The sequence below is a fragment of the Bison bison genome, unplaced genomic scaffold (genome assembly GCF_000754665.1).
Source record: "Bison bison bison isolate TAMUID 2011002044 unplaced genomic scaffold, Bison_UMD1.0 scf7180017864373, whole genome shotgun sequence".
Lineage (NCBI taxonomy): Eukaryota > Metazoa > Chordata > Mammalia > Artiodactyla > Bovidae > Bison > Bison bison.
In genome coordinates, this window is record NW_011494945.1 from 6,104,497 (window position 1) to 6,126,537 (window position 22,041).

General features: G+C 38.5%; 1 protein-coding gene across 1 annotated transcript in view; it reads left to right on the plus strand.

Annotated features, from left to right (window-relative positions):
• The window catches only part of AK9 (adenylate kinase 9), a 123,059-nt gene that overhangs the window by 58,039 nt on the left and 42,979 nt on the right, over positions 1-22,041 (plus strand). The window contains exons 20-28 of the mRNA XM_010856690.1: positions 2,479-2,555; positions 4,005-4,163; positions 8,144-8,233; positions 8,687-8,887; positions 9,236-9,357; positions 12,741-12,953; positions 14,579-14,839; positions 16,735-16,859; positions 21,813-22,032. Coding sequence (XP_010854992.1) covers positions 2,479-2,555; positions 4,005-4,163; positions 8,144-8,233; positions 8,687-8,887; positions 9,236-9,357; positions 12,741-12,953; positions 14,579-14,839; positions 16,735-16,859; positions 21,813-22,032 — 1,468 coding nt within the window. The remainder of the gene's footprint in view (positions 1-2,478; positions 2,556-4,004; positions 4,164-8,143; positions 8,234-8,686; positions 8,888-9,235; positions 9,358-12,740; positions 12,954-14,578; positions 14,840-16,734; positions 16,860-21,812; positions 22,033-22,041) is intronic.

Genomic DNA, 22,041 nt, shown 5'->3' on the forward strand with positions numbered 1-22,041 from the left:
CTAAACCAAATGTTTACTTTCAAAAGACATTGTGAAAAAAAGTCCTGATAGTCCAGAGGCTAAAACTTCAAGCTCCCAATGTAGGGGGCCTGGGTTCGATCCTTGGTTGGGGAACTAGATCCCATATACCTCAATTAAGAGTTTGAATGTTGCAACTAAGACTCAGTGTAGTCAAATAAATATATATTTTTTAAGGAACACAGAGAAAGTATATATTTTCTACTCTATTTATCTGTGACTTAATTTTACTAACTAGAATCCACAGGTCAAAGAAATAATATAAAAAGTGAAAATACACTTGTGTCATACGACTTAAATTCAAAGCTTGACTAAGTTCTACATAAGGTAAAGAACAAGACCGCTGCTAAGCCGCGTCAGTCGTGTCCGACTCTGTGATCCCATAGACAGCAGCCCACCAGGTTCCCCTGTCCCTGGGTTTCTCCAGGCAAGAATACTGCAGTGGGTTGCATTGCCTTCTCCCAAGAACAAGACTAGTTATTCATAACTGATAGGTTCAACATCAAATGCTTATTCTTGAGACTTCCTGGTGGTTCAGTGGCTAAGACTCTGAGCTCCCAATATGGAGGATGTCAACTCAATCCCTGGTGGGGTAACTAGATCCCACATGCCACATTAAGACTTGGTGCAGCCAAATAAATTAATTAATTAAATACTTTAAAAAAATTGGTCAGAGATGCAATGCAACCTGGTTGGAAAAGAGATAAAATGTATAGGATTTAGAATTACATTTTTGGCCAAATATCTACAGACATGCTGATTGTACCTGTTTTCCAGCATTAGTTTCCAAATGTGCTGGTCAAATGCAAGATAATTTCTTTTATCACCATTTGTCTTTGATCTACCCAAGTAGTATATGGAAGTAGCTAGAAACTGGCAGCAAAATTCTTCTTCCTCCTTGTCAGATTTTAGATTCTTAGCAGCCACAACATATAGTATCCAGGTTTTGGATGAGGAAAGCATCACAAAAGAGCCCTACCTAACTAGAAAAGTAGAAGAATTGCCAGTTCACACACTACCAAGTAGGGAAGCCATGCAGAAACAATGCTCAGTAGTCTCAAAGGTCTGGGTCATGAACAAGAGAACTCAAATTACACTAAGACTTCAGTCTGGATCACAGGGTCACAGGGTTTAGAATATAGTGAGACAACACTTCCTATTAACAAGAAACAGGATTTGTGGTCCAGTGGTTACAAATCTGCCTGCCAGTTCAGGGGACACTGGTTCAATCCCTGGTCTGGGATTCCACATGTCTCAGGGCAACCAAGCCCACGTACCACAACTATAGAACCCACAGCCTAGAGTCTGTGAGCTGCAACTACTGAAGCCCACACACCCTAAAGCCCATGCTCTGCAACAAGGGAAGCCACCTCAATGTGAGGCTCAAGCACCACAGCCAGAGTGTAGCGCCTGCTTGCTACACCTAGAGACGAGCCCGGGTGCAGCAACAAAGACCCGGCACAGCCAAAGATAAATAAACCAAGGTACACACTGTTGGGAGGAGAGGTGTAGTGATATATTTGAAGAGAATATGTGTAAAGATTTTCAAAGGAAGGGGAAAAGGACACCGAAAGAACACTGAGTATGAGAGAATGACCCACCTACAGAACAGTCTGAAGAAGACTGTCCAGAGTGGCCTACTCACATGAATGGGCTCTGCTCCACTTAACTGGTCCCCTGTTGGTGACTGCTCGATACAGTTTTTTGATACTGTTTTTAAAAATGCAGTCAACATTCTTATACATGTTTCTTTGTGTAATAGTATGCCAATACCTGAGGGCTAAATTCCTAGTTCTTCAACCCTAATGAAAAACAGATTCCCTTATCCCAAACCTCTTTAAATTTCATCATTACTTTGTTGAAAAGAAAATAAATTAATTTTCTGAATACAAAGGAAATTTGCAAATTTTCAACTTATTCATACAGAAAAATCTTTAAAGTGCAAAAAATGTGAAATAAAATTTAAAAGCTGTCAGAATGCCACCATCCATAGATAATTACTATTAACAGTTTGATTCACTTTATTCTAGTCTTTTAATCTTCATTTATATACATTTTAAATAAAAAATTTGTATTATACATAGTTTTATATTATACCTTTTTTCACTTAACTCTATGCTGTGAACATTTCTCATTTAATCAGAGGGAAAATGATACCAGCTGAGAGTTAGACAATTCTTTATCAATTTTTCCAGGTTTCCTAATTAATAGCCAGAGTTTTTTAAATACAACATTTTAACTTTCCTTACCAAAAAAAGATCCCCAAAACACACAAAAAATTCTGAACATTAACTAGCCTCAATATGAGTAAATTAAATGTTTATGTGGTAAAGTAAAAAGTATAGTGAATATTATAAATGATTTATTCTTTATTTTTACTAGTATAAGCCTTAAATTCTATGATATTGTAAGATATTTGAATTTCCAAAGATAACTACATTTTGGACCTTTTCATTTCAGAAAAGTCAAGGAAGAGGCATTAAGAATAGAAGAAGAAAATCGAAAGCTATTGGAAGCTATGACTGCAAAAGCAAAAGGCAAACACAAGATTATATGATTAATAATGTGTCATTTGATTTTGTGTTGTGACTGCAAAGTTGCAGTATTTACAGAGAATTATAAACAGAGTGCAGAGAAGGCAATGGCACCCCACTCCAGTACTCTTGCCTGGAAAATCCCATGGACTGAGGAGCCTGGTAGGCTGCAGTCCATGGGGTTGCTAAGAGTCGGACACGACTGAGTAACTTCACTTTCACTTTTCACTTTCCTGCATTGGAGAAGGAAATGGCAACCCACTCCAGTGTTCTTACCTGGAGAATCCCAGGGACAGGGGAGCCTGGTGGGCTGCCGTCTATGGTTTCGCACGGAGTTGGACACGACTGAAGCGACTTAGCGGCAGCGGCAGCATAAACAGAGTGACCATGTTTCCCAGTTTGCCCGTTAGAGTCCAGGTTTATGCCCAGGTTCCTGAAATATCTGTTTGACTCCCTCTCCTTCTCGTTGTGTTCCAGTTTGGATAATGCACTGTATGATCACAGCAGTAATGAATTCATAAAAAATGGATTCCTGACACAGACACCTACTCACCCACCTTGTAAGAGGGATACACGGCAGGACCAGCATGTGCAACATGTTTTTAAATTTTCTAGTAAGCACATAAAAAATAAAAAGAAACAAATGAATTACAATAATCCCTCAATATCCATCAGGAATTGGTCCCAGGACTCCTGCAGATACCAAAAATTCATAAATTCTTAAGTCCCTTATATAAAATGTCATAGTATGTGTGTATAACCTAAACACATTGGCATATACTTTAAATCATCTCTAGATAACTTATAATGCCTAATAAAATGTAAATGCTATGTAAATAGTTGCTAGCAAATTCAAGTTTTGCTTTTTGGAACTTTCTGAAATTTTTTTTCGAATATTTTCAATTTGTGGTTGGTTGAATCCATGGATACAGAACCTGAAGATTCAGAAAACCAACTGTATATTTTATTTAATACATTATATCCAAATTATTATTTTAACGTAATGCAAATTATGTTAAATTTAATTAACATTGATCCATGCATGTAATCAATGCAAAAATTATTGATATGTTTTTATATTCAGTTTTTCACACAAAGTCTCTGAAGTCATTGTGTATTTTACACTCACCGCACATCTCAGTTTGGACTAGCCACATTTCAAGTGCTCAGTAGATACATGTGGCTTGTGGCTATGTATCAGATAGTGCAGGAATAGCCATTCCCTATTAAATGGACATTTGGGCTGTTTCCTGTCTTTTACTGTTACAATATTTGGGACTGCTATATGCTATGGCATATATTTGGGAATATATTTTATATTCCATTTTAATAGATATAATATAGGGAGACTGTATCTATCTTTTTCATTAAGCATCATGCTCCAGGGGTTGTTCCCAATTAAATATCTGCTGACTTAAACTAAATAATTTATTTCTTCTCATTTTTTTGTATAAGCAGAAGAAGCTGAAGCCGAGGCTTTTGAGGATTTTGAAGTTGAGGAGTCTGAACTTCACGAAGGGTCTGAGGCCCCTGAGGTTGCTGAGGAGACCAGGGGGTTCTTACCCGAGGAGTCTGACATTTTTGAGGCCCCAGAAACAGAACATGAATCAGGTTAGACTTTTATTAAAGAGTGCGTCCTTAATTCCACTGCTGCCTATTGGCATGTTTGTGTGCATGTGTGTGTATGTCTGTTGATGTGGTATAAAGTGGAAGCAGGTTGAGATTGCAGAGATGTGGCCCCAGAAAGCAGCAGGTGGCTGAAAGTATGGTAAGAAAGCTGAGTGCTCTGCCCTGGTCCTGGCACTCTTGTCAGGGTCTGCTATATAATTTGGGGGGCACAGTGTTCAAAGGAAAAAAGACTCATTAAAAGTACAAGAATATAAAGCTCTTTCTTTCCTTCCACGGTCTCTCTTAACTTGTCATAGTACTTTATGTTTGCTGTTTAAAGTCATTTAAAAAAAAAAGTCATTCTAAAAAAAATTAAAATTTTAAGTTCTTAAGCATGAATTTTACCATTCATCTTTATGTTGCCCAATGCCACTTCTAAATGCAAACCTAAGAAAGGATGTGATGAGGTTCCATAGTCATTCATGTCTCTTTAAATGCCATTACCTTCATTCTGCATCTGGAGCAAGTTCTAATTTGAAGGGGAACCATGGTCAGGCCTGTCAGCATCTTCCCATCCCCAAATCACTAAGTCACACTTTTTCCCACACATCGTGGGCCCTCTTAGAATTCTGTGCTCATGATGGGGTATCAGGAACGCTCATAGCAATGAGATGGCAAAGAATGGCAGACAGATCTCTGCTCACAGGTGTGCCCTATTGTCCTGCTGGAGTCCCTTTGGATTTTGCTTACAAAACTCGGTTCAAAGATCAAAATGACAACCAAAGTGCATTAAACTAAGTATGGGGCCATTCTGGGCAAGAGATACAGGACACCCACACAGCTTATATACCCATGAAGCCAGCCCTCCTCAAATGTCCAGTTTGTTGGGTTGGGACAGAGCAAGAAGGAGTCTATATGGCAACGAGAGTCACTCTCATGACTGGAGAGTGGACTTAAGCAGCAAGATCAGGCACTTCATGGTGGTGGAAGCAGGGCTCATAAATGCCTCGAAGCACAATTAGTGTTGAATTACTCCCTCTTCTCTTGAGTATTAAACATTATAGATTCTATTGAAAGAGGACCCAACTATTATTTTAGCTAACTTGCAGGACAGTTTGCACAATATTACAGAATGGCTATATATACATTTTTTTGTTAATATATATGTGTGTGTGTGTGAGACACACAAAACTTGTGTCTCAGAACTAGGAAAGACTAAGGGGTGAGAAGAAAGATAATTAGTCCTTCCTTCCCTGAAACTATCTACACTAGATCTGTATGTGAATCATGTCTTTTATTATCCAGGAAAGCAGTTGTTGATCTGTATCTTCAAAAGTGCTATTAGTTGAGATTCTCCTCAGTTTCACCACACCTACACCCACAACTGAGACTTTGGCCACTTTACAGTATTTAGGAATATCTTTATGGGTATGTCAAGAAATTAAAAGAATGCTCAGGCATTTTTGATGCCATGTGAATAGACATTTGAATGATATTTAACAACAGTTATCAGAACTGTATGTATAATTATTATTCTGGTCAACATCCTTTTGTGTATTTAAGAATATTCTTCATTTTCTGCTTTATTTTATTATGTATTTTAATGCCTCCCTGGAACCAACCAGTGGGTTCGTGTGTTTGCAGTGTAGAAAACTAAACTCTTACTGCATATGTCTGCAGCAAAGTAAGGGCTTAGTAGTAGGACACCAAGGGAGGGAGTGGGAGACAAGCCTGAGATCCACTCCAACTTGGTCTTTGAGTTGCGGGCATTTAAGGAGGAGAGGGCTTCCCGGGTGGCACTAGTAGTAAAGAACTCACCTGCCAGTGCAGGGGATGTAAGAGACATGGGTTCAATCCCTGGGTCAGGAAGATCCCCTGGAGGAGGGTGTGGCAACCCACTGCAGTATTCTTGCCTGGAGAATCCCATGGACAGAGGAGCCTGGTGGGCTGCAGTCCATAGGGCTGCAAAGAGTCGCACATGAATGAAGCAACTTAGCTCATGCACAAAGGGGAAGAACAAAGAATCTGCAGTTAATCATCATCCTGTGACATTTCTTAATCGTTGTTTTGGGGGTCAGGATGCCTACTGTTTATGAATCTTTCTTTTTTTTTTTTTGCTTTTTCCCCATTTTATTGAAGTCTAGTTGCTGTACATCAAAGTGATTCAGTTATACACATTCTTTTTTTTTAATATTCTTTTTCATTATGATTTATCCCAGGTTAGATATAGTTCCGTGTGCTATACAATAGGACCTTGTTGTTTATCCATCCTAAATGTGTTGAAGTGTAATAGTTTGCATCTACCATCCCCAAACTCCCAGTCATCCCTTTCCCTCCCTGTCTCCCCCTGTAACTATGCTTCTTTGTCTACCTCCTGCACTAGGAGGAATTCTTTAAATGCAGTTGTTGTTGTTTTTTCCTTTGTATCCCTCGAACCTACTGGTAGCCTTCAATAAATGGCTGTTGAATGTGTGACTTCTAGATATTTACCAAGGGTCTACTAAAAGCCAGTATACAAAGAGACCAGATATGAGACTAGTACAGTGAACAAATGTGTGCAAGACAGTCCCTGCCCTGAATGGGGATGAGCCCTAGTCAATGGGTAAGATGGACACTGCTGCTGCTGCTATGTCGCTTCAGTCGTGTCCGACTCTGTGCAACCCCATAGACGGAAGCCCACTAGGTTCCTCTGTCCCTGGGATTCTCCAGGCAAGAATACTGGAGTGGGTTGCCATTTCCTTCTCCATGTTTATGAATCTTTTTATGAGTATCTGGTGATTCATGATCCAGGGATCTGTTAGCTCATCTTGCCCTGGAGAAACAACCTGAGTATGTACATTAATGATGTTATCTGATTCTGGTTGATTAGTGTTCACTTAGCACAGAAATGAGCCATGAAATTAAAAGATGCTTACTCCTTGGAAGGAAAGTTATGACCAACCTAGATAGCATATTCAAAAGCAGAGACATTACTTTGCCAACAAAGGTCCGTCTAGTCAAGGCTATGGTTTTTCCTGTGGTCATGTATGGATGTGAGAGTTGGACTGTGAAGAAGGCTGAGTGCCAAAGAATTGATGCTTTTGAGCTGTGGTATTGGAGAAGACTCTTGAGAGTCCCTTGGACTGCAAGGAGATCCAACCAGTCCATTCTGAAGGAGATCAGCCCTGGGATTTCTTTGGAGGGAATGATGCTGAAGCTGAAACTCCAGTACTTTGGCCACCTCATGCGAAGAGTTGACTCATTGGAAAAGACTCTGATGCTGGGAGGGATTGGGGGCAGGAGGAGAAGGGGACGACAGAGGATGAGATGGCTGGATGGCATCACTGACTTGATGGACGTGAGTCTGAGTGAAGTCCGGGAGTTGGTGATGGACAGGGAGGCCTGGCGTGCTGCGATTCATGGGGTCACGAAGAGTTGGACACGACTGAGCGACTGAACTGAACTAAACTGAACTGAGCACAGAAATGAGGTCAGAGGGGACAAGAAAGGGAATAATGTTTTGAATAAAGAGATTAATCATAAACTCAGCAGGGGAACTCGGTTTTAGGGGAAATCAGTACTTTACCTAATTAGAGAAGGCACTGGCGACCCACTCCTATACTCTTGACTGGAAAATACCATGGACGGAGGAGGCTGGTAGGCTGCAGTCCATGGTGTTGCTAAGAGTCGGACACGACTGAGCGACTTCACTTTCACTTTTCACTTTCCTGCATTGGAGAAGGAAATGGCAACCCATTCCAGTGTTCTTGCCTGGAGAATCCCAGGGACGGAGGAGGCTGGTGGGCTTCCGTCTATGGGGTCGCACAGAGTTGGACACGACTGAAGCAACTTAGCAGCAGCAGTACTTTACCTAGTGAGAACTGTATTATCAATTTGACATAGTATACACAATTTAAACTTTTGATATTTTCTTTGTGCCAAAATTTTCATAAAGGAATAATGTTTTTAAAACTCAAACACTAACTATTAGATATTTTTTTAAGTATCTGAGCCTCCTGAGGATGCTACAGTCGGAGCAGAATTTCCAAAAGGATCCAGAGAGGGCCTGGAAACTAAAGAATTACCTGAAACAGGTTAGATTATAAAATAAAAGTAGTGCATAGAAATGCTTTTCATATTCTCTTACAATTTTAGGCATAAAACCAATTTCCTACCTATTTCTTTCTATGCCAGTTATATGCTGGTTGATGTGTGTTATATTTGCCTAACTTATTAAAAAGTGTATCTAGCCAACTTATAATAGTTTTTCAACAAATTTTATGTTCTACTTTTATTAAAAAAGTTGCCATATGAAATTCATATTATCTAAATAATTTGGATTTTATTTATAAGTAACAATTCATCTACAGCCAAAACAATGAACAAAGCATAGTTGAAATATGAATTTATAAATGCATATTATTGCTTAGAACTCTAAGTTTATTTCTTTTAAATGTTTAAAAAGTATTATAAATTATTTTGGCAATATAGCTAAAGATATAATGCTTAAAGTCTCTTTTTTCTTTCTTTTAAATTTTACTCAAAAGTTCTACTACCTGAATTTCCGGAAGATGGTTATCCTGATGTTCCTGAAATGGATTCAATTAGAGAGAATGTCAGCTCTTTCTACGCTGCCTGGAGACAGATGGAAACAGCTATCAGTGACTCTTTTACTCAAATTTTAAACCTGGAGATTGCTGGCAAAACTCCAGAGGAACTACTTCAAAAAGTCATTGAAATTATGGAAAGTAAGGGCTGCTGTAATCATAACATTTATTGTCGTGAGCAAGCCATATTATTAAAAGTACTGTGAAAGTTTAAAGCCTATGGTTTATGAAGTAAAACATTCAGTATATCCAGGGATGATATTTAAAATATTTAACAACTGTCCTAGAACACCCATCAGAACAGCCATTGGACACACAGCACTGGCCAAACTGGCCACTTGTCACCTAAAGAATTTGGAAAGGCCTATTTGCCTACACATGTAAGCTAAGAGACCAGCCCTACAGTTAATTTTCTTAATCTTGCTACTGTAATATGTTCATATGCTTTTATCCTAAAAATGTCTTCCCAACTGTGTTTGTTTTTGAAAGAACCCTTTCACCATGCTGCTTGGGAGTTAACTATAGAAGATTATGATGAAGAAACAGAAGACTATCAGGCTGAAGCCGATGTCGATGAGGAGCTAGAAGAGGAAGAAGAGGAAGAGGAAGAGGTGGGGGGCTTTCCTGCTCACTGCCCGTGGTCACGTCACTGAAGGTGCACATATCCAGAGTGGTTACTGGCACTTCTAGGCTTCAAGAAAACAAGCAGGGATCTTCAGATTTGTAAACATTTTCAACACATTTTGCCTCCACTCAGCTTCATTTGACCTCTGAAATGCCAGAGCTACTTAGACAGTATGTTACACCCATGAAAAAAGGAAAGAGAAAACTTTAAATTTTTTTCCCATGGAAAAATCTATACGTATTAGAGACAGAAATATTTTATAAATTTAACAGAAGTGGGTGTTTTATGTAAAATACAACAATGGCATCTTTGAAGGGCTGATGGCATGAAAACAAGTGGTTTTCTCAAAGAGGAACAACTCATTTTAGGCACCAATCTACTCCCTTGGCACCACAATTTTGATAACTATTTTCAAGGGATAGCCTCCTAATTAAGGCATGTATCAATAATAAAATAGGAAGTGATTCCTTTAATTCTGGTCTTTATAAATAAAGCAAAATAATAGGTTAGACAAACATTCATTTGTGATTAACTTGTTGCTTGACTTAAATCCAAATATGTATGTGTCAAACAAAAAATGTTATGCAGTGTGATTCTGCTAATAGCTTTCGATACTTTATCCTAAGAAACTGCTGAGACTCTCAGTCAGGGTGGTTAAAGGGTGTGGGTTTTGTCCCAATAATGTTTAGACTCTCTCTTTTCTTTTGTGACCTGCTGTGGTCTGCAAGAACATGGTGTCTTTCTTGTACCTGCAAACAGTTCTCAAGCTGTCTGTAATTTTAAAAACTTAAATTTTTAAGTATGGTCTTCATTGATAACATAGTGTCTTTACCTCACTTTTACTCTTCCTAATTTATCATCCCTTCTTCCAGTGTGTGTTAGGCTTCCTGAGAGGGGTGGTTGTTTTCTTTCTTTCTTTCTTTTCTTTTTTGGCTCAGTGGAGTTCACAAGTCTTGCTGGAGTGCTTTAGGTGACAACATCCTCAAAATTTATGAAGGGCAAACTGACTTTTCTCCCCAGCATTTAGGAGTATAGTGACAGATAGGCCACCTATTTGTTGCTGAGGCCTGAGACAAGCCCAGTTACCTGAATTCCTCATACTTGCCCGGATGCAAGGTCAGGGAGGACTCCTCCCACCCATACAGCTCCTTCTTGGTCTCTTGCAGGCCACAGAGACCACAAAGGGTGGTAGCTGCTGATGCTAACATTCCCCAGGAAATCCACAGATTTCTACAGGAAAACTCCTCCTAAGACTTGCCATCTCGATGCTCTGGTCCCTCTGATGCTTGTCTCCAGATACTCATCCAGTCCATAGTGGTGAAGAGTGTTGTACAGTTGTCTGCCCTCAGACGTCCACAGAGGCCAACCACCACCTGCTCTAGCAGTTAAACACTGAGGAGGTGGTAGAGAAATGAGGAGAGTCTTTAGAGCACCATCTTCCCAGAATCCCTTGCTCCAAGACGCCCCAATCCTTATCACTATTACACACATATCTCACTTTTTTTTAAACTGAAATTCAAATGTAACTGGTGAGCCTTCATTTTTTATTTGCTAAAAGTCTGGCAACCTTACTTTAAGTGCATTTATTGAAAAACAAGAAAGACTAGAGAAATGAATTAGGCATTCAAGTCAAGAACCTAGAGAAAAAAAGCATAACAAAATAGACCAAATAAAGTAAAAAGAAGGAAATTAAAGGCCAAAATTAATGAAATAGGAAAAAAAGACCAAATAAAAGCAGTAGGCCTACCTTCAAAAAAAATGAAAAATTGGTTTACTGACAAGAGCAATAAAATAGACAAACCTCTGGCAAATAAAATGAAGTAAAAAGAAGGAGGAGTAAATAACATTTGAAACAGAAATCAGATTTGAAAGAGGTTCATTTTAAATTACAACTTTATACTAACAAATTTTAAAGTCAAAATACAAAGCATTTTCAAAATACAAATTACTAAAATGTGCTTAAGATAAAAGATAAAAGCTGGACAAACAAAAATAACTGTAGGGAGTTGTAGGGCTTTTCTTGTTGGTTAGATAAGTCTTATGTTATAAATCTTCCATAGCATAGAAAAATTTCAATACTTTCCAGCTCATTTTGAAGCTTGCATAACCCTGACACAAAAATTGAATGAGTGACACAAGAAAAGTAGAGATTAGTTTTGCACATTTACAGAAAGTTGTTTTTTACATCCTGTTTGGGGGAAGAAAAAAAGGCATGTTGTAGAATAGTCATGCAAAGTATTATTTCGTTGTTATCTTAAAAAATAATGTATTTGTGCCTAAATTTGTGTCTTTGTATGTAAATGTGTAAGCTATACTGAGAAAAATGAGTCTGAAAGAATACACATAAAACGATTGAGTGTTAAGACAGTACTGGAAGGGAAAGGTGAGAGGAAATGTTCACTCTTCATGCATTGTGGTTACGTTTTGAATATTTTTACAGCAAGCATGCGTTGTACAGCACAAAATTATTTTTAAAATATACTTTACTTTAAATATAGGGCTTCCCTCATAGCTCAGTTGGGAAAGAATCTGCCTGCAATGCAGGAGACTCCGGTTTGATTCCTGGGTTGGGAAGATCCCCTGGAGAAAGAATAGGCTACCCACTCCAGTATTCCTGGGCTTCTCTTATGGCTCAGCTGGTAAAGAATCTGCCTGAAATAGGGGAGACCTGGGTTTGATCTGGGTTTGATCTCTGGGTTGGTAAGATCCCCTGGAAAAGGGAAAAGCTACCCACTCCAGTATTCTAGCCTAGAAAATTCCATGGACCATCCATGGGGTTGCAAAGAGTCAGACACAACTGAACAACTTTCACTTTCACTTACTTCAAGTACAAGAGTCCCTAAGGGACTTTACACATGGTTTCTTCATCTATCGCATTTCCAATTGAATAAAATAAAATTTTTCCAAAGTATTTGATTATATATCCACTGAGTAGGAAACAAAGCAAATCCTGAGACATCGCCCATTTTCGTTTTCAATGACTAAGAAGTTGTGACCCTGACTCAGGTTTTACTTCTTGGAAATAATTTTATTTTAGAAACTGACTTCACAGTGACCCTGCATCCATCCACACATTACAAGGGTTTTTATTACACATTTGTCTATAAAGGGCTTGGGACACCATCATTCTCAGTGCTGCTTCATTTTCTTTATAAAATAAAGACACTTGGGATTTGAACTCAGAGGAATATAAGAAACTTATTTTTTGATGAATTCAAATAGTACAAGAACTGGTCTTTTGTGGATTGTTTTAAAGGGATATTGTTATGGATTAAATACTATTCAAAGATGCATTTTTATAATTCCCTCTTTAGTATTATGAGAACAGTGCATTAATAGTGTTCTCCAAACTTTGGATGATATTTCTAGAATGAAGATATAATTAAGGAGAAGAGAAGGCATTTGGGAGATACAAAGCACTTTTGTCCAGTAGCTCTCAAAGAAAACTTCGTCCTACAACCAGGCACCCCAGAAGAAGCAGCTAAATACCGAGAAAAGATCTATTACTTTTCAAGTCCTGAAGCTAAAGAAAAGTTTTTGGAGCAGCCTGAAGAGTATGTGGCTCATGATGAACCATTAAAGGTGAAAACAATATTCCCATCCTGATGAATGCTCCTGCATCCTTGTTTAGAGACTTGTTAGCAGTCTCCACCATTTTACTCAATAGTGAAGTCACCAGTATAATAAAACAGTATGGTGGCAATATCTAGGTTTTAAGAACAACTTTTTAGAATATAACATAATCTAATTATCTATTTTATTTCTTCAGTAATACCTTACATCAAATCAACACATTTTTTTAGCTGAAGTATTTTATAGGAAGTCACAGTTGAATTTATTGCTTGTAATTTTATTGGACTTATTTTATTTCCTAATCATTTTGATGTACCATTTTAACATCTAATTTCTTGTTAGACTTTTTTCCTCACAATATTGTGATTTTGCCATTATAGATATGAAATAGTACTTAGGAAATCTTTGGGCATATCATTCTTTCTTTCTCTTAATTATTTTATTAGTATAATTCCCTAGAATGGGATTACAAGATCAAAATTATAAATCAAAGTATATTGTCGTGGGGCTTCCCTGGTGTCTCAGCAGTAAAGAATCTGCCTGTCAGTACAGGAGAGGTGGGTTTGATCCCTTAGTATGGAAGATACCCTGGAGAATGAAATGGCAACCCACTCCAGTATTCTTGAAAATTCCATGGACAGAGGAGCCTGACAGGCTACAGACCATGGGGTTGCAAAGAGGTGGGCATGACTCAGCCACTAAACAACATATTGTCAGGACTTTCAATAATACTGATGCCTTGTTAAACAGAACATGTAAAACACAATTTAAACTCTTCTGGATAATTTGGGCCATTTTCATGGCTATTGCATACACCTTTAAACTCTTCTCTGACCATTTCCTTCACAAGGACAAAAGGTGATGAGGCTGTGCTTGCTTCCCTCTGCTGCTCAAAATCCATTACTGCGAGCCTCTTTGAGGCTCATTCCATCCAAATATATCACCATCTCCCACTCTTGCAGTCATCTATGAGTCATTGCCCCACATTTACAAGAGATTTATCTGCTCCTTCATCCCAAACCTCATCATTGTTCTTGACCAGCTTGAGCATCAGTGGACAGTCCATACACCTGGGTCTCTGTGGATTCTCTGGTTTGGGGGCTTCCCTATCTCCCATGGACAGAGGAGCCTAGTGGACTCCACAGGTCGCAAAGAGTCAGACATGACTGAGCGACTAACACTTTCACTACTTTCACTTTGTCTCCAATACAGAGATTGCAGATTTAATGAAGGCACCTCTAACATTCCTGTATCAGTGGGCTTTTTGTTTGGTAGAGAGGTTTTGGTGGTGGTGGTGGTGGTGTTTTTTTCGTACTAAGAAAATGTCTTTGCATTCTTCCACAATTAAAACTTTTAAAAAGAAACAAAATTAATTTTATTTTATTAAATGCCTTTTGGAGCACTTAATATCAAGATGCTCTGTATTTGTTGATGCTCCCTGAATTCATGGTTGATGCCATGAATCATGTTAATTGGTATCCTAATGTCGAAACATCCTTGAGTTTGTGAAGTGATAATTCAGTCTTAGGGAGAGCAGTTAATAAGCCTAAGTAAGGTTTTCTAAATTCTTAAAGCTTCTTCTTCTTCACTGTCCCTCTCCTCTACCCCCATCCTTGACTTATCCCCTATTTCAGGCTCCGCCATTAAGAATATGCCTTCTCGGCCCCCATGGCTCTGGCAAAACTGTCTGTGGAAGACAGCTGGCAGAACAATTGGGCATTTTTCATATTCAGTTTGAAGAATTTCTTCAAGAAAAACTAATGCTCAAAACTGAAAAGAAAGTGGGACCTGAATTTGAGGACGATTCTGAGGATGAACAATTTGTAAAACAAGAACTTGAAGAGCTTGCAATTCAGGCCAATGTTACAATTGAGGAAGAAAATACAAAGAAGCTGGTAGGAATATTAATACTTTCTTTGCAGATAATTGTGCTTACTAGTGTTACTTTGAGGGAATAGAATATAAGTAGTATAAAACTCTCTATATACAATTTCGAAGAAGTAAAAAAAAATAGCCCATAAAAGTAATTTAAGAGTCATCTTCTCAATATGTTAAATACAGACCTTGCTACTCATCTAGAATATAGAGTACTGAGTTTTACATGACTCCAATGAAAAACAGAAAAGCTTTCCCTGACAAGAGTGTTGTATAGCATTTATTTGGGGCTGTTATTTGATGGACTACCCAAATGGTTCAGTGATAAAGAATCTGCCAATGCATGAGATGCAGGTTCAATCCCTGCATCAGGAAGATTCTCCTGGAGAAGAAAATGATAACCAACCCCAATATTCTTGCCTAGGAAATCCCGTGACAGAGGAGCCTGGTGGACTATAGTCCATGGAGTTGCAGAGGCCAACACAACTTAGTGACTAAACAACAATGTTATTTGAGATGTCTGATCTAGATGATAAGATTTCTGTTATTGTGTTCTGTGTTTTCTATTTATTAATAATACTATAAAAAATCTGCCCCTGCACCAGTAGAGATCTCAAAATATTAATTTCTAATGATTCCTCATAAGAAAGTTTGTATGTATCTTTTTGTTCTTCAGTCACTCAGTCATGTCTGACTCTTTGCGACCTCATGGACTGCAGCATGCCAGGCTTCCCTGTCATTCACCGTCTCTCAGAGTTTGCTCAAACTCATGTCCATTGAGTCGATGATGCCATCCAACCATTTCATCATCTGTCACCCCTTCTCCTCCTCCCCTCAATGTATCTCTTAGGTGGTTTCTATCTGGGCGTATAGAGAAAGTTCATTATTTTAACTCACCTTTTAACCATTTCTGATATATCTGAACCCTTTTTTTCCAAATGATCTTCTATAAATGGACACAGGTACAGATTATATTAGATGACTGCCTGCCTGGCCCATCCTTTAATCAGGATCTAGATTGAGTAGTTATAAGATAGGTGACAAAAATCAGTTAACCTTTATAGGTGTGTGATATAAACTGATCTTGGTTTTAGTAAAAATGATGAGACAATCAAAATTAGTCATGCTATTTGCTAGTAGCTCCTCTTAGCAATGCTATGCTATGCTATGCTAAGTCACTTCAGTCATGTCCGACTCTGTGCGACCCCTTAGACGGCAGCCCACCAGGCTCACCCATCCCTGGGATTCTCCAGGCAAGAACACTGGAGTGGGTTGCCATTTCCTTCTCCAATGCGAGAAAGTGAAGTCGCTCAGTCGTGTCCGACTGTTAGTGACCCCATGGACTGCAGCCTACCAGGCTCCTCCGTCCATGGGATTTTCCAGGCAAGAGTACTGGAGTGGGGTGCCATTGCCTTCTCCATCTCTTAGCAATAGTAAGTATAATTTCATATCCATCCTAAAGGAAATCAGTCCTGAATATTCGTTGAAAGGACTCATGCTGAAGCTGAAACTCCAATACTTTGGCCACTTGATCCAAAGAATTGACTTATTGGAAAAGACCCAGATGATGGGAAAGATTGAAGGTGGAGGGAGAAGGGGACAACAGAGGATGAGATGGTTGGATGGCATCACTGACTCAATGGACATGAGTTTGAGTAAACTCCAGGAGTTGGTGATGGGCAGGGAGGCCTGACGTGCTGCAGTCCATGGAGTCGAAAAGAGTCGGACACGACTGAGTGAATGAATTGAACTGAACTGATATTAAATATTGGTTTGAAGAAAAGTACTCAGATTTTTAAATGCTTACAAACAACAGTGAAAAGTGACCTGAGAAAAACAGGTCTTATATTAACTATGTAACATATTACTATTTATAGATTTTAAGTTTTGTTTGTTTTATAATTCTTGTTTGTAGCCTCAGGAAGTGCAACTTACAGAAGAAGAAGAAGCAATCAGATTAAACCTAACTGAAAATGAGCCATTGCCTCTTGAAATCCTTGAAGCAATTCTTTCTGAGTGGTGGTTTAAGGAACCGATATGGTATCTTAATTTATATAGACTTTTATACACTTATTGACTTTCATTTGCTTTATTCTTAAAAGTTAAAAATGTAATCCAACATAAAGTTAAGAATTTTCTCCTTTACTCCAATGTAAACTAGTGACTCCACACATTAAAAACATCTAGGAGATTATTTTTAAAATATTGATGCCAGAGGTTCCAAACAATTGAATTAAAATTTGAGGTGCAAGGGGGACCTAGCCATTGGAGCCTCCCAGGGGATTATAATGTGTAGTCGTGGCTGTGTGTGTGTGCTTAGTCGCTTGGTCATGTCTGACTCTTTGCAACCCTATGGACTGTAGCCCATCAGGCTCCTCTGTCCATGGGATACTCTAGGCAAGAATACTGGAGTGGGTAGTCATTTCCTTCTTCGGGGGATCTTCCCAAGACCCCTGACCAGGGATCAATCCCAAGACCAGAGATGGAACCCAAAGGTAGATTCTTTGCCATCTGAGCCACCAGGGAAGCTCAGTCATGATTAGGAAATACGTGTAGTTAAGCATACATCTTGATAAAAAGATTACTGCTAATCATGAAGAACAAATATCCCAAGTTAATGATTTTAGTGCTTTTCTACATTTGGGAAAATGCAAGAATCTGGGGTCATTGAAATCCTTCCTGAGATAGGCAGTCTACTATCTAGGGGCCCATTTATCCAATAGACAGAATGCCTCACCCTATTTTTTCATTCTGAATTCTTTTCAGGGTGCATTGTCAGTAGGTGACTACAGTGGGTTGTGATTTAACCCCCATACTACTGGTTGGTGAGCAACACTCTATATTGTGGTTATTGTTCACATCACTTAATAGCTGTCCATAGTCTTATACCTTTACCAAAAGCCAGGAATAACTTGACCCCAGACAGAACAAATTCAAGAGTTACAGGTCACCAGAATGTAAAAGTCTGCCTCAATTTCCTAACCACAATCTCTTACCTTGATATCCACCAAAAGAAAGTGAAATGATATTTACAGTACTGCTAATAGCAAACACGTATATGGAACTTACTGTGTGCAAAATACTGTTCTTCTATATTGTATTCATATTAAGTTCCTTGATCCTTATAACTACCCTATGGGACAGGAACTTTTATTTTCTCATTTTGGAGATAAGGAAACTATATCAATGAGAATTAAAAAAAACTAGCAGGTCCCAGTGCTTCTCTGGTCATTCTCTTTTACTTAGTCCCTGACCTAACTGAGTAAGTGGGATTATTAGTCACTTTAATTTTAATTTCTTATTCCCTATATTATATCAACAGTTGAGGTAAACTTAGGCATGTTGCTTGCAACAACATAATCATGGGATGTTCTTCATTAACTTAGCTCCTAATCTTACATCACACATGAAAACAAACAAATAAACATATGGATTGAAGAAAAGGAAAAAGTGAAATTCTAAAAGCCTAAATAAAATAGCTGAACATTAGCACTACCATCAAAACTTATTATAATGAAAAGTTTGTAATAGCATGAGAAATTTTAGTATATAATGTTAAACTAAAAAAAGAGGATACACAGTTATTTATGATAGAAAGTTCAACAAATGAAGAACAAACTAGAAAGAAACAAAACAAAATGTCAATAACTTATTGGATATGAGATTATAGATAATTTTGTCCTTTCTTTGTGCTTTTCTTAATTTCTTATTTTCTATAGTGAAATATATTGCTTTTATAATTAGGAAAAAATTAGCACATTTTTAAAAGGCCTCACTCAATCCTAGAGAGAGCTTATTAGTTACTGCTGCTGCTGCTAAGTTGCTTCAGTCGTGTCCAACTCTGCAACCCCATAGATGGCAGCCCACTAGGCTCCCCCATCCCTGGGATTCTCCAGGCAAGAACACTGGAGTGAGTTGCCATTTCCTTCCCCAATGCATGAAAGTGAAAAGTGAAAGTGAAGTCCCTCAGTCGTGTCCGACTCTTAGCGACCCCATGGACTGCAGCCTACCAGGCTCCTCCATCCATGGGATTTTCCAGGCAAGAGTACTGAAGTGGGGTGCCATTGCCTTCTCCTATTAGTTACTGAGGTATAGCTAATTGCATTACATTACTGAGATATAATGGTAGAAATGAAAATGTTGATTCAGAAGAGGGTTTGCCAAGACTTAGCTACCGTATGGGAGAAGGCAATGGCACCCCACTCCAGTACTCTTGCCTGGAGAATCCCATGGATGGAGGAGCCTGGTAGGCTGCAGTCCATGGGGTCGCTAAGAGTCAGACACGACTGAGCGACTTCACTTTCACTTTCCACTTTCATGCATTGGAGAAGGAAATGGCAACCCACTCCAGTGTTCTTGCCTGGAGAATCCCAGGGACGGGGGAGCCTGGTAGGCTTCCTTCTATGGGGTCGCACAGAGTCGGACACGACTGAAGCGACTTAGCAGCAGCAGTTACTGTATGTGAGAAGCAGGAGGGAGTTGAAGGGTCTCTGAAGTTTGGCCCCTGGACCCTAGTGAGTCAGAGGAAGAGCCATGTAGAAGGGTAACAGTGAGCATGATTTTTGATAGTATGATGTTTATATAACTCCTGAAGGGCGCTCAGATAGAGAAACTAGGCAGTTATGTTGAAAATTCTAAATAAAAATTCAAAAAAGAGCTTGGATGTAGAGGTAAAGATTTAGATGTCATTTCTCTGATAATGAGTGATGTTGAGCATCTTTTCATGTGTTTGTTAGCCATCTGTATGTCTTCTTTGGAGAAATGTCTATTTAGTTCTTTGGTCCATTTTTTGATTGGGTCATTTATTTTTCTGGAGTTGAGCTGTAGGAGTTGCTTGTATATTTTTGAAATTAGTTGTTTGTCAGTTGCTCAACATCACTCATTATCAGAGAAATGCAAATCAAAACCACTATGAGGTAACCATTTCACACCAGTCAGAATGGCTGCGATCCAAAAGTCTACAAGCAATAAATGCTGTAGAGGGTGTGGAGAAAAGGGAACTCTCTTACACTGTTGGTGGGAATGCAAACTAGTACAGCCACTATGGAGAACAGTGTGGAGATTCCTTAAAAAACTGGAAATAGAACTGCCTTATGATCCAGCAATCCCACTGCTGGGCATACACACTGAGGAAACCAGAAGGGAAAGAGACACGTGTACCCCAATGTTCATCGAAGCACTGTTTATAATAGCCAGGACATGGAAGCAACCTAGATGCCCATCAGCAGATGAATGGATAAGAAAGCTGTGGTACATATACACAATGGAGTATTATTCAGCCATTAAAAAGAATACATTTGAATCAGTTCTAATGAGATGGATGAAACTGGAACCTATTATACAGAGTGAAGTAAGCCAGAAAGAAAACACCAATACAGTATACTAACGCATATATATGGAATTTAGAAAGATGGTAACAATAACCCTGTGTACGAGACAGCAAAAAAGACACTGATGTATAGATCAGTCTTATGGACTCTGTGGGAGAGGGAGAGGGTGGGGAGATTTGGGAGAATGGCATTGAAACATGTATAATATCATGTATGAAACGAGTCGCCAGTCCAGGTTCGATGCATGATACTGGATGCTTGGGGCTGGTGCACTGGGACAACCCAGAGGGAGGGTATGGGGAGGGAGGAGGGAGGAGGGTTCAGGATGGGGAACACAGGTATACCTGTGGCGGATCCATTTCGATGTTTGGCAAAACTAATACAATATTGTAAAGTTTAAAAATAAAATTTAAAAAAATAAAGAGAATAAAGGTGAAAAAAAAATAAAGCAAGTAAGGGTATCATCAAAAAAAAAAAAAAAGATTTAGATGTCATTGACAAAGAAGTGACAACTAGAACAAAAGAGATTTTGCTGAAGGCATCTCTGAAGAAAAGGAAACATATCTTAAGGCAATATATATAAATTTGCCCATTTAAATAGAAAGGATACAACATTTCTAAATGCCAGTTAAGAGCTAAAATTATCAAATGTTCTTGAAAACCCTATTCATATGAAGAAGAAAATGTATATTTAAATATAAATAGTTAAACCAAATTTTAGAGAAACAGAATAAGTTCATTCAAAAAGGGACCAAACTAAACCAAGCCAAGTTCTCCAAGCCTGGGTATGTTTTCAGTACTCATTTGTGTCCGACTCTTTGTGACCCCATGGACTGTAGCCCGCCAAGCTCCTCTGTCCATGGGATTATCCAGGCAAGAATACTGGAGTGGACTGCTATTTCCTCCTCTAGGAGATATCCCTGACCCAAGGACTGAACCCATGTTTCCTGCATCTCTGGCATTAGCAAGCAGATTCTTTCCCACTGTGCCACCAGGGAAGCCCTCTCCAAGCCTGATTGTATTATAAATATTCCCTAATGAAAATGTGTTAACATTCCAAGTTATTTTCATGATTCTTAAAGTTTTATCATACTTGGGCAAGTTTGATGATCCTATTTGAATATAATCATCCTACACATACGAGCCACGAAAACATTAATAATTGTCACTGTTTACAAAAAGAGGGAGGGAAGAGGAACATCATTAGGAGAAAAATGACTAAAAGGATTCTCAGTAAAGAGGGGTGGGGGTAGGGAGGCAGCCAAACAAACTCTTTACATAAAGGGTGACACCATCATTAGGATGGGCACTCACCCCAAGCAGAGAACTTACCTTCTCCTTTCCTGTGATCTTCTCACAACTTTTAGTAAACTTGTACTTAACAGTAATTGTCTATAAACTGATTGACTACAATTTTATACTATAAATATCAAATATTATAACTTTAATTTGATACATTTGGGAGAAGAAGCAGCATGTTTATACAAGTAGAAATATTAAAAGAAATAAAAGATACTACAATAAACTATTTAAACTTTTTAAAAGTTTCATTGGACATCTAATATAAAGTTGAGATTTAGCAGTACTTTTTTTTCATTTTTAAATCAATATTTATAATAGAATAGTTTAAGCAAATAAAGTAAGTTATGAAATTTCTACATAGTTCTACAGGTTTTGTATTAGACGGTTTCCCGCGGTATCCAGATGAGGTCCAGTTCCTGGGGGAACATGGGCTTTTCCCAGATGCTGCTGTGTTTATACAAGTTGATGATCAAGATATTTCTGATCGCCTCCTTCCTGTCCAAATTGGAAAGTGGAAAGCGAAGCAAAAGAAGAAATTAGAAAGGAAAAAACTCATCAAAGAAATGAAGGCAAAAATCAAGGTATGTATC